This window comes from Vigna umbellata, chromosome 3 (assembly GCF_029865625.1).
Source record: "Vigna umbellata cultivar VRB3 chromosome 3, Vumbellata_1.0, whole genome shotgun sequence".
NCBI lineage: Eukaryota > Viridiplantae > Streptophyta > Magnoliopsida > Fabales > Fabaceae > Vigna > Vigna umbellata.
Genome location: NC_142167.1, coordinates 34204954 through 34217208, shown reverse-complemented (window position 1 = coordinate 34217208; position 12255 = coordinate 34204954). Strand labels below are relative to the sequence as shown.

The following is a 12255-nucleotide window of genomic DNA, read 5'->3' as shown; positions in this document are numbered from 1 at the left end:
ATTGATACTAAAAGCAACCTTTAGACTTAGAAACTAGCTTGAAATCATGCATTTTATCTATATTTTCAGAAATAAGAGAGCTGGACAGGTTTATGCTTGATTTCAGTGTTTTTGTGCAGGTTTTAAGGTGAATTTAGTGAAAGAAGTGAAGAAGGAGAGAGATGGAATCATAAAAGGAAGCAAAGAGTGCAAAAAGAGAAGTCGAAGGCACCGCTCAGCGGCATTTTACCGCTGAGCGGCACTCAGGAGGTCACGGGAGGTCCGCTGAGGGGCAAACTGGCCGCTGAGGGGAAGAAAAGTGAAGCGTGGTCACCGTTGAGCGGTATTTACCGCTGAGCGGCACTTTTTGGGCTTGGGCTTTTGTAATCTTTTGTAACTCTAGAATAGTATATAAGGACTTGCACGTCCTAGGATTAAGTATCTTTGGCAGAAACGAGGCAAACACTCTCTCTTCCACCCCTTTGAAGGAGGATCTTGGCTGCTTAGGCTACCTCTTCACCTTTATTGGGTTTATTCTTTCATACTTTCATTGTAATTCATCTAGGTTCACCATGAATATGGTGAACTAAACCTTGTATGTTTGTTGGGGAATCAATGTAATCTCTTGAAGCTCTCATATATGGAATTTATGCTTGCATCTTTTCATTAAGACTTATGCTTTCTTTCATCATTAGTTAGGGTTTTTCCTCTTTGCTTAATGCTTGCATAGTTTAACTCATTCAATGCATGATTATTGGTTTTGTCGATACGGGCACGTACGGGGAAGTCTAGATCCGGGGAATTTCTCCCAATATTATATTGGTTGTCGTTAAGCTCCTGCACTTATGAACTAATCATTAGGAATGCTAGGAATTGTATGAACTATTTGATTAGGGAGAAGCCATCTAGAATGGTACTTTAGAGAGTGGCATTAACAATGATGATTTGAATGTTGAATTCCTAAAATGTATGAGAGTGGATGAGATGAAATTGACCCCCAACAACATATTCATTCATATATTTCCTTGAAAGTGTTTATCTTTTGTCTTTGCCATTGATCAATTCATGCATACATGTTTATTTTCTGTCTTGCATAATTAAATCCAAATATTTCGTTTGTAAGTCCTAGCTAATCAACAAATCACATAACTAAACTAGGCCGTGAGTCCTTTGGGAAGAACGATACTTGGTCTTACCAAGTTTATTACTTGAACGATTCGGTCATACTTGCCGATTGTGAAACAAGTTTGTGACATCATATTTTGGTGATCATAAATTTGTCCATCAAGTTTTTGGCGCCGTTGCTGGGGACTCGTGGTTTAACTGGTTAATTTGTGTGATTATTGATTATCTTTGACTTTAATTTTGAATTTCAATTTTTATTTTTCTGTTTTTCTGTTATTTTATCTTTTTAGATTAGATTTTATCTTATTAGATTAGATTAGATTAGATTATATTTGATTTTATTTGATTAGATTTTATTAGATTTTATTTTATTAGATTTGATTAGATTTTATTTTATTTTATCTTTTTAGATTAGGTTAGATTTTATTTTATTCTATCTTATTTTATTCTATCTTCTGAATCTTTTATCTTCTGAATCTATATCTTCTTCTCTATCTTTTTGTGCTAACAAATATTTTCTAGAGTTTTGTGCCTAATGCATGCAGGATGCAATTCGATCAAGAATTTAACTATATGGGCACTCAATTCTTCCAAGGTCAACAAAGGAAAGTAAGAGATCTCATCTTTCAGGCAAGGCATGGAGGAATCACTAGGTCATGCATGGGACAGATATAAAAGCCTATTAAGAAAGACTCCCACGCATGGATTTAACGAAGGAGAAGTAGTCCTAATCTTCCTTGGAGGCCTTGGTTCACAAACCATGATGATGCTTGACGCCTCAGCTGGAGGCAATATCAAATGGAAGACTCCAGAGGAAGCCACAGAAATAATTGAAAGCATGACTACTAATGACAATAAGTGGAACAGTGAAAGAGGAGCTCCTATTCAACAAAAAGGAGTTCTACAGTTGCAATCCAAATATGCCTTGATAGCTCAGAACAAGATACTAACTCAACAATTGGAGAATCTCACAAAGATACTTGCACAATGATGAGAGGGTCGCACCTCCCAACAAAAGTTGTGCATAAAAGAATGCAGTATAGTACTAGGAAGTGACTCCTAGGTCGTCTCTCAAGGACCAATTTTGGTTCAGTCTCAGATCAAACATGTAGTGGGGGGTTTTGAAAGTGTTCTTGGGATTGGAAATAAACTAAATTAAAACTGGAAATTAAATACGACCAAACATAATTGAAAACATTGACAGAAATGAACAAGGCATGAAAATAGAATGATCCTACATATAGAACGGTTCTACATTGAGACCGAACGATCTAAACACAGCAAAACCAGAATAACTACAGAATTCATCGGATTGAAAACAAAACGCTGGAACAGTAAACACGCAGAACACGTAACAACATCTTAATTGAAATGTACCAATTGAACTTAAACATTAAACGCAAAAGTAAAAGCATCAGTAAAAGCAAACCGAGATTGAAACAACACTTGAAAACAAGATGAAGAGTAAAACACAATGACAGAATGTAGCGATGCAGAAAATAATGAACAGTAAATTACAACAGATAATAAAAATAAAAACACTTAATTAAAAATGAAGTCCATCAAGGATTCAACACTTAAATTAAAATAAAATGCATGAACAGTAAAGAAATCAACAATTGCAATCGGAGATGATATATCTATTAAAAATGTGTGACAGTAACATAAATTCAATGCAAAAGTGCTTTGGAGCTATCCTAAAATTCATCACCGAATGCACCTCTGCAGCCGTGACCCCACACCTTTCACCTAATCAATTTCTTAATTTCCTAAAGAAAAGAAATTCCAAAAGCTTAGCTACTTTCAGCTCACATTCCCGTGCTTCCACCTGTGCCTCATACATTGCTTCACCAAGCTACTCTTCTTTTCTAAAAGCTTCAACCACCGTGCACACCATTTCTCCCAGGACCCAACTAAATCAGCCGTGACACCACTCTACCTCTAGCCGTAGCCTTCCATTGCAAAAATAAAAATCTCCGTACTTGGTTGCGGCTGGAGCCCCCCCTATATCCTGCCTCTCCGTAACCTTTTCATTCTTCAAAGCTGGACGTGTTCCTCTCTTTCAGCCCATGCTGTATTTGCTTTTTGGACCGCTTGCTGGATGCTTCTCTGCTACTGTGGACAGGTGTTGCTGCTTTGGGCTGTGGACTTGCTTCTTTTCTTTCTCCTCCGTGGCAGCTGGATCGTGGAGCTTGACGTTGCTGGACTACATTCCATCCTGCACCCCCTGGGCCGTGACCGAGTGAAGAGTTGAATGGTACAGGCGGTCACACCACTTCCAGCTCAACGTGGAATCCGCAGCTGCCCGTGTTGCTAGGCGTTGCTGGACTGTGTTGGATGTGTATGTAACCCATGTGCAAGAAATCCCCTCTCATTTCCAAGCTGCTGCCCATTCTCCGCGTGCTTCTCTTCATGTGGGCCGTGTATGGTTTCTTTCTTCCAGCACCTTGTTTTCACTTCTTTGCTGGACCGAAAACTGTGTGGGCCGTGAACGTGAGTGTGCTGCTGGATGCACCCCTTTCTTCCCATGTGAAAGCTGCTGGACTGAGCTGTGCGTGATGTGCAACCGTGAGCTCCAAGGCTGCTGTGTGCTTCCAAAAATACGTGGCAGCACCTCCAGTTCATTTTCTTAGTTTAAAATAAAATTGATGTGGCATTTTCTTTTGACCTCCAAATGTCCCAAATAATATCCAACAATTTCACTACAATTAATAATGCAAATAATTAGTTCAAATAATTCAAATTAATTAAAATAAGAATTTTTAGTCAAATTAAGCACAATTAGCAAAAATGGGAAAATACTGGACAATTAAGCACAATTCCCTGATTAAATTCCGTACAATAAGCTAAGTGAAGTGAATAAAATATTGACTCATCAAAATAGACCACACTTAGTCTTTTGCACTCCTGGGCAAAATCAAGACGCAGATCAAGGAATAGTTCAAAGGACTTTTAGGAAGGTGACACAGACTCAGCATACAGAAAACAAAGACTCAACAAGGACAGAAACAGAATTACACAGTCCTCAAGAAATCTGGACAGAGAAAAGAAGTAGACAATTCCAACACAGAATGAATCAGAGAAAGCAGATACTCATGAAATCATCCAAGCAATTCAAGACATGGCAAAATGATCAATCAGCTCAAGAGGTGAATCAAAAGTAACAAAACCTCACAGATGCACTATCAGTGTTTCTCTCAAGTGTTTAAGGTAAATCAATGTCACTCAATGCACTCAAGAAAGCAAACACAAATAGACTTGGCAAGCCTCTAATATCAACACTCAAGCACATACGCATGTTCAAATCAAAAGGTCTTTTCATGGTTGTAATGGGGCCAAGGACAAGGCAGGATATATCTGGATAAGAAGCTACAAACCATAAGGAACAGAGGAGCAATGGGGAACAAGTGTAAACACATTCAAACACACCCACAACCTCTAATTCCATCCTCTTCTTGACTCCATTATTCACAATTATTGACCCACATTTTTTTTTTCACTATTTTTCTGCTCTTCTTTTTTTTTTTTTTTCATCCTGTCTCTTTTCTTTTCTCTCTTTTCAAAACCAAAACTATAAAAGACAAGATACACATATATTTACCAAAACAAAACAAGAAGAGGAACCAACTAGCCAACTCATCAGAAACTCCAAGGAGACCACACTTGTTCCCAAAACACTTCCAAAGCTCCAAAATTCCCTAAGGTTAAGGTTATCATGGTTTTTCACTTAAGGGTGATTAATGAGCTTGAAAACAAAGAACAGGGGAAAAGTATAGGCTCAAGGGGGTTATCAAAGGATTACAACAAGGTCAGCTTATTTGGCTAGAGAGGCTCAAGAACAAAATTGCCTTTATCACTTCCAAACATGCATATCAATCAAGAATCATCAAAAAGAGTCAAGCCAAGGCATATGTGCAAGCAATCAAGAGACATATCACACACAAGAAAGAACATTAAGTGGCTCAAATCTCACACAGGGTAATTGTCACAATCAATTCAACCTCTCAAACATCATAATCATCTTCTCAAGCAAAGAAAAGCAAGGATTTCAAACCAAGTATCAAGGAAGTGAAGATGAGTCTACAACCTAAACAAAGTCCAAAAGTCAAGAGAAACATGCAAACTGTACACAAGGCACGACAAAAACTACCTAGAAAAGAAAAAAAATTTAACCAAGAAAACAAAAACTAACAAAGAAAAATAAAAATCTCCCCCAATAGACCACACTTAAACTACACAGTGTCCTCAATGTGTCATAAGCATAAGATCAGAAATCAGAAAAATCAACACATCATGGAAAAGTGCAATAAAAGTAGGGAAAGGGGGAGAAGGGAAAAAGAAAACTCCCCCGGTCATGGTGGCAGTTGCCAATTTTGGACTTGTAGGGAGATGTCTTCCACCATTGGATCCAGCAAGGAAGTTTTGAGGAAGAATTTCTTCATCCTCCAGATTTGATCAAGCAGGGAAATGTCTTCCACAGCTGGATCTAAGAAGTGATTGTTGATGAGCGGGTTCAACAGGTGCCTATTGATCTTGAAGTTTTTGTGAATGTTAGCACCTTTGTTGTCCACTATGGGTGTTTGTTGATCAAATTCATTTGTACCTCCTGCAATGGGGTTAGTGCAATGTGGCTCTATAGAAATTTCATGCAGGGGTATAACACCCAATCCTAGTGTAACAAGCTGAACCTCAGATACATCCTCAGAACATGAATCAATTTCTAAATTACAAGTAATATCAATAACAGACTCAGATTCATGTTCAGTGCATGGAGAATAAACATTAGGATGTGATATCAAAAAGTGGTTCTCATCATGCACAGAGGAAGAATTAAAAACATGCTCAGCAACAATATGATCATCAACATACCTCTCAACAGCATAATCATTAAAGGCATAATCATCAACAGCATAATCAAATTCAGGTATGTTTTCCGCCACTTCCCTAAAGATTGGAAAAGTGGTGGCACATGAAAATGGTCTACCTGGTTCAAAATTACTGCTAATTTCTGCCTGGTCCTCAAGATTTTCATTAGTCTCCTCAGGTGCAAGAGTATGGACATCTGAAGGTAGGAAAGTAGGTTGCTCAGTGGTAAGCTCATAACTCTGTTCCCCATCTCCTATGTGGACGACACTATCATCATCAAGAATCTGAACAGTCTGAAATGGTGATTCCTCTAAATCATGAGGTTGTTCCTGATTGAGCTGAGTAGCTGTCTGCCCTATCTGATCATTCAAACTCTGAATGACAGCTTCTGTTTCCTGCTGAAACTCCATTATTTCTTGCTTGAACAGAAGATTTTGCATGGTCATCTGCTCTAATAACTCCTTCAATGTAGGTTTAGAAGTAGAAGGCTGAGGAGCTATTTGAGCAGGAGCATCATAAAATTGTATCTGTTGTTGTTGCTGCTGTTTTTGTTGCCTGTTGTTGTAGATGTTTGTAGCATAAGCCTGAGGTGCATCAAAGGCAGCATGGTGTTGCAAAGAAGGACATGCATCTGTATAGTGGTCACTGGAAGGACAAATAGCACATAGTCGTGCAACAGATGCAGAATGAGATGCAGATCTTTGGTTGGTAGTGAACTGTGTCACCAACTTCGCAAGAGAGTCAATCTTTCCTTCCAACTTGCTTTCAAAATCTGATAAAGACTGGGCAACATCATCATGTACGCCCCTCACCAAAGGATGCGCAATATTGTTCTCCTTATAGAAATCAGCAGAATAATTAGAGTACCATGCAGAAGGAGAATCATAAGTATTGGCAGAATAAGCACTATTCACAAAACCAGAATAAGTAGACATGGAAAAATAAAAATACTAAAAATTACGAAACAAATAAAACACAACACATTTATACATGCAAAACGCACACAGAAAACAGAACATCACAACACAAGACAAAACACATACGACACGCATACAAAAACGCACATAACAGAAAACAACAAAAGACCCAAAACCGAACCTTTGGTCCCCGGCAGCGGCGCCATTTTGATGAGAGGGTCGCACCTCCCAACAAAAGTTGTGCATAAAAGAATGCAGTATAGTACTAGGAAGTGACTCCTAGGTCGTCTCTCAAGGACCAATTTTGGTTCAGTCTCAGATCAAACATGTAGTGGGGGGTTTTGAAAGTGTTCTTGGGATTGGAAATAAACTAAATTAAAACTGGAAATTAAATACGACCAAACATAATTGAAAACATTGACAGAAATGAACAAGGCATGAAAATAGAATGATCCTACATATAGAACGGTTCTACATTGAGACCGAACGATCTAAACACAGCAAAACCAGAATAACTACAGAATTCATCGGATTGAAAACAAAACGCTGGAACAGTAAACACGCAGAACACGTAACAACATCTTAATTGAAATGTACCAATTGAACTTAAACATTAAACGCAAAAGTAAAAGCATCAGTAAAAGCAAACCGAGATTGAAACAACACTTGAAAACAAGATGAAGAGTAAAACACAATGACAGAATGTAGCGATGCAGAAAATAATGAACAGTAAATTACAACAGATAATAAAAATAAAAACACTTAATTAAAAATGAAGTCCATCAAGGATTCAACACTTAAATTAAAATAAAATGCATGAACAGTAAAGAAATCAACAATTGCAATCGGAGATGATATATCTATTAAAAATGTGTGACAGTAACATAAATTCAATGCAAAAGTGCTTTGGAGCTATCCTAAAATTCATCACCGAATGCACCTCTGCAGCCGTGACCCCACACCTTTCACCTAATCAATTTCTTAATTTCCTAAAGAAAAGAAATTCCAAAAGCTTAGCTACTTTCAGCTCACATTCCCGTGCTTCCACCTGTGCCTCATACATTGCTTCACCAAGCTACTCTTCTTTTCTAAAAGCTTCAACCACCGTGCACACCATTTCTCCCAGGACCCAACTAAATCAGCCGTGACACCACTCTACCTCTAGCCGTAGCCTTCCATTGCAAAAATAAAAATCTCCGTACTTGGTTGCGGCTGGAGCCCCCCCTATATCCTGCCTCTCCGTAACCTTTTCATTCTTCAAAGCTGGACGTGTTCCTCTCTTTCAGCCCATGCTGTATTTGCTTTTTGGACCGCTTGCTGGATGCTTCTCTGCTACTGTGGACAGGTGTTGCTGCTTTGGGCTGTGGACTTGCTTCTTTTCTTTCTCCTCCGTGGCAGCTGGATCGTGGAGCTTGACGTTGCTGGACTACATTCCATCCTGCACCCCCTGGGCCGTGACCGAGTGAAGAGTTGAATGGTACAGGCGGTCACACCACTTCCAGCTCAACGTGGAATCCGCAGCTGCCCGTGTTGCTAGGCGTTGCTGGACTGTGTTGGATGTGTATGTAACCCATGTGCAAGAAATCCCCTCTCATTTCCAAGCTGCTGCCCATTCTCCGCGTGCTTCTCTTCATGTGGGCCGTGTATGGTTTCTTTCTTCCAGCACCTTGTTTTCACTTCTTTGCTGGACCGAAAACTGTGTGGGCCGTGAACGTGAGTGTGCTGCTGGATGCACCCCTTTCTTCCCATGTGAAAGCTGCTGGACTGAGCTGTGCGTGATGTGCAACCGTGAGCTCCAAGGCTGCTGTGTGCTTCCAAAAATACGTGGCAGCACCTCCAGTTCATTTTCTTAGTTTAAAATAAAATTGACGTGGCATTTTCTTTTGACCTCCAAATGTCCCAAATAATATCCAACAATTTCACTACAATTAATAATGCAAATAATTAGTCCAAATAATTCAAATTAATTAAAATAAGAATTTTTAGTCAAATTAAGCACAATTAGCAAAAATGGGAAAATACTGGACAATTAAGCACAATTCCCTGATTAAATTCCGTACAATAAGCTAAGTGAAGTGAATAAAATATTGACTCATCACACAACTACCCAAAGAGTTGAAGACTGCTGCACATGTACAATCCCAGTTGTGCGAATTATGTGGAGGCGACCATATCAATGGTCAATGTGCCTTTTCAGTAGAAGCAATAGAGGATGTAAACTACATGACCAATCAATATCGTCAAGGGAGTTACAATCAGGGGTGGAAACCACACCCAAGCATTGGTCAAGGGCAAACTAGGCAAGCGGGTCAATATAATAAGCAGCAGCAGCAACCCACCTTATGGCAACAGTTATCTATGCTTAATGATAGGTCCATGAGGATGGAGGAAACTCTCAACAATTTCATACAGAAAACTGAGTCTACCCAAAAGAGCACTGAAGCTGTTATCAAAAATTTGGAGACTCAGATGGGGCAGATCACCAAACAGGTGGAAGAAAGGTCAAGTAGAAATTGTGGGGCTAATACTGAGGTTAACCCCAGGGAAGAGTGTGAAGTGCTAGTGAGTGTAAATGTTGAAAAAGTTGAGTTGGAAAACGAAGAGAGAAAAGAGAGAGAAGAGAAAATTTGTGTGAAGATTGAGAAAGTGAGTAGAAAAAGAAAAGAAAAAAAGAAAGTGAGAGAAAAGAAAAAGAGGAGGAGAGAAAAAAAGAAAGAATCATATGAAAAACCTCTTCCTCATCCAAAGAAGTATCATAGGAAGAAGGAATTTGAGCGCTTTATGGAAATCTTCAAGAAATTGGAGATTAAAGTTCCTATGATTGAGACACTGCAACAGGTTCCCGGTTTGATCAAATTTCTGAAGAAGTTCAGTAGAAAGAAGAAAAAGAAGAAGGAACTTGAGCTTACTGGGTCAAGCTAATGACGTTAAAAGAGCGCTTGCTGGGAGGCAACCCAGTGGATTTAAAAACTTTTGATTTTGTTTTGTAACTTTTAATTTGTGGACATTATTTTGTAAATATTTTGTTGGATACAGCATCTACTGAAGGATGCTAGGTGGTTAAGTATCTACTGAAGGATACTAAGTTTGTAACACCTACTGATGGGTGTTGGTGAGAAAATTTTGCACCTACTGATGGGTGCTGGTAAGTCTGTAACACCTACTGATGGGTGTTGGTAAGTTTGAAACACCTACTGATGGGTGTTGGTGGATTTTGGGTCAGGCTCGTGACGTTAAACAAGCGCTACCTGGGAGGCAACCCAGTTGATTGATTGTTTTTGTTTGTTTTATTTTAGTTAGGGTTTGCATAAGTATTTTAAACATTGAATTGCAGGGAACCAGTGAGGGGCATGTTTAGGAGGCACGTAGGTTAAGAAAAGAAGGAGAAGAGCACATCACGCAAGTGCCGCTGAGCGGTATTTTACCGCTGAGCGGTACTCTCGCAGAATGGGCTTTAGTTCCCCTTAGCGGGACCCGAGCCCATTAGGGTATTTTTATACCCTAAACTGCGCATAAGCTTCTATTTTCAGGCTCTTCTCTGCACACACATTCCCACATACCTTTTCCAAGGTTCTCCACATCTTTTCCCTATTCCCTCTTAAGAAAATCTCCCTTTCACTCACTTTCTCACTAGTTTTCCATCTAAGTTTGGGGTTGGGAGAGAGCATCATTGAAGGGGATGATTTCTTCATTGTGGTTTACTAATGCTTAACAATGTATCTGTTGGTTTTGTGAATTATGTTTGATGCAGGGATGGCCTCCTCATCGGGCAAAAAGAATCAAGACTATAAGATCCAAGAAGAAGGAAGATACAGAGGACAGCTCAGACTGATGAGGAGCTCAGATAGCATTTGCTGATGAATGCTATCATATGCTTATGCTTTTGGTGGTTTAAGTTTTCTGAACTTATTTGTTTTTGTTTTTAGATTAGGGTTTGATGTACTCTATTGAACACCTGGTTTGTTATGATGGTTTGCTATTAACTGTGGTTGTTTGATAAGTAATGATTGAATGATGCTTATTGATTGATTGATGTTGAGATGATGTGCACATTAAATGCTTATACAGGTGATTCACAAGCTTTGTGAACAAATGCATGATATCATGATTGTGATTGTGAGATTAAGCAGGATGTGTATGTCAAATGTGAATGAGCTTATATGTGAGGTTTTGAGCTCCAGAGTTGTTATTGTTAAATGCTGTTACTTTGAAAGCATGAATGATTTTGCCCAGGTTTTCCATGATTGAATCAATTGCTTGTTTTGCATCATATGATCAAGGCCGTGTTGTTAAAACCCTTTTTATTGGCCAAATTCATAAAGTTAGCCTACTAAAAAGAGAACACGTTGTGTTCTATCCTTTGAACCCTTAGCCTTAAACATACACTGAACACCCTTGATTGAAAATCTTTACCTTGAGTTAAGTAGAAGATCTTGTGTGGTACTGTTAAATGTTCAAGTTTGGGGTTGTTGGGGAAACATGAAAAAGGAAAAGCATTGAGCTAAGAGCTAAAAAGTAAAAATATGCAAAGAGAAAGAAAAAGAAAAGAAAAAGAAGCAAAGCTCAATGCAAATGCAAAAGCAAAGGCAAAAGAAAGTTGGGAATGAATAAGAAAAATTGTGTTGTTATGATTCTCTTGACTCAAGGATTTTGTGATCCAAAAAAACCAATTTTCTTGTTAGCCCAGCCACATTATAAGCCATTGAAAAGTCCTTGTGATGATGCATGCTTGTGAATGTTTTTGATTGTGGTAAAATGAAAGGCAAAGTTGATTCATGTGACATTGTGATAGTGGAGTGAATGAGTGAAACACTTTACCTCTTATACACTTGTGTGTTGAGTGAAACACTTTACCTAGTGAGGAAATATTCCATGAGCACATGAACATCCATGCTTAATTGATTGATCATTCATGAAAAATAGCATTTGTTGGAATTTAAATGACTTTGTGAATAATAAAGCATGTGCACATCTTGATTGAACTCTTGGTCATTAGTTTGAGTGAAGTTGTTACTTATCTTGAAAAGAGGATTTTGAATGAGTGAACCATCATATGAATTGGTTGGAGATGGAGTTACATTTTGTTTGCTTGAGGACAAGCAAAGTTCTAAGTTTGGGGTTGTGATAACAGTTGAAAAACTGTTATTTTCATGCTTAAAATTGATACTAAAAGCAACCTTTAGACTTAGAAACTAGCTTGAAATCATGCATTTTATCTATATTTTCAGAAATAAGAGAGCTGGACAGGTTTATGCTTGATTTCAGTGTTTTTGTGCAGGTTTTAAGGTGAATTTAGTGAAAGAAGTGAAGAAGGAGAGAGATGGAATCATAAAAGGAAGCAAAGAGTGCAAAAAGAGAAGTCGAAGGC

At 38.6% G+C, this 12255-nt stretch overlaps 1 protein-coding gene across 1 annotated transcript; it reads right to left on the bottom strand.

Annotated features, from left to right (window-relative positions):
• Positions 1–2631: 2631 nt before the first annotated feature.
• LOC148202348 (uncharacterized) lies at positions 2632–8939 on the bottom strand. Its single transcript, XM_088108258.1, has one exon. The coding sequence runs from the start codon at positions 6903–6905 to the stop codon at positions 5457–5459; it is 1449 nt and encodes a 482-aa protein (XP_087964384.1). The 5' UTR covers positions 6906–8939; the 3' UTR covers positions 2632–5456.
• Between the last annotated feature and the right edge of the window lie 3316 nt (positions 8940–12255).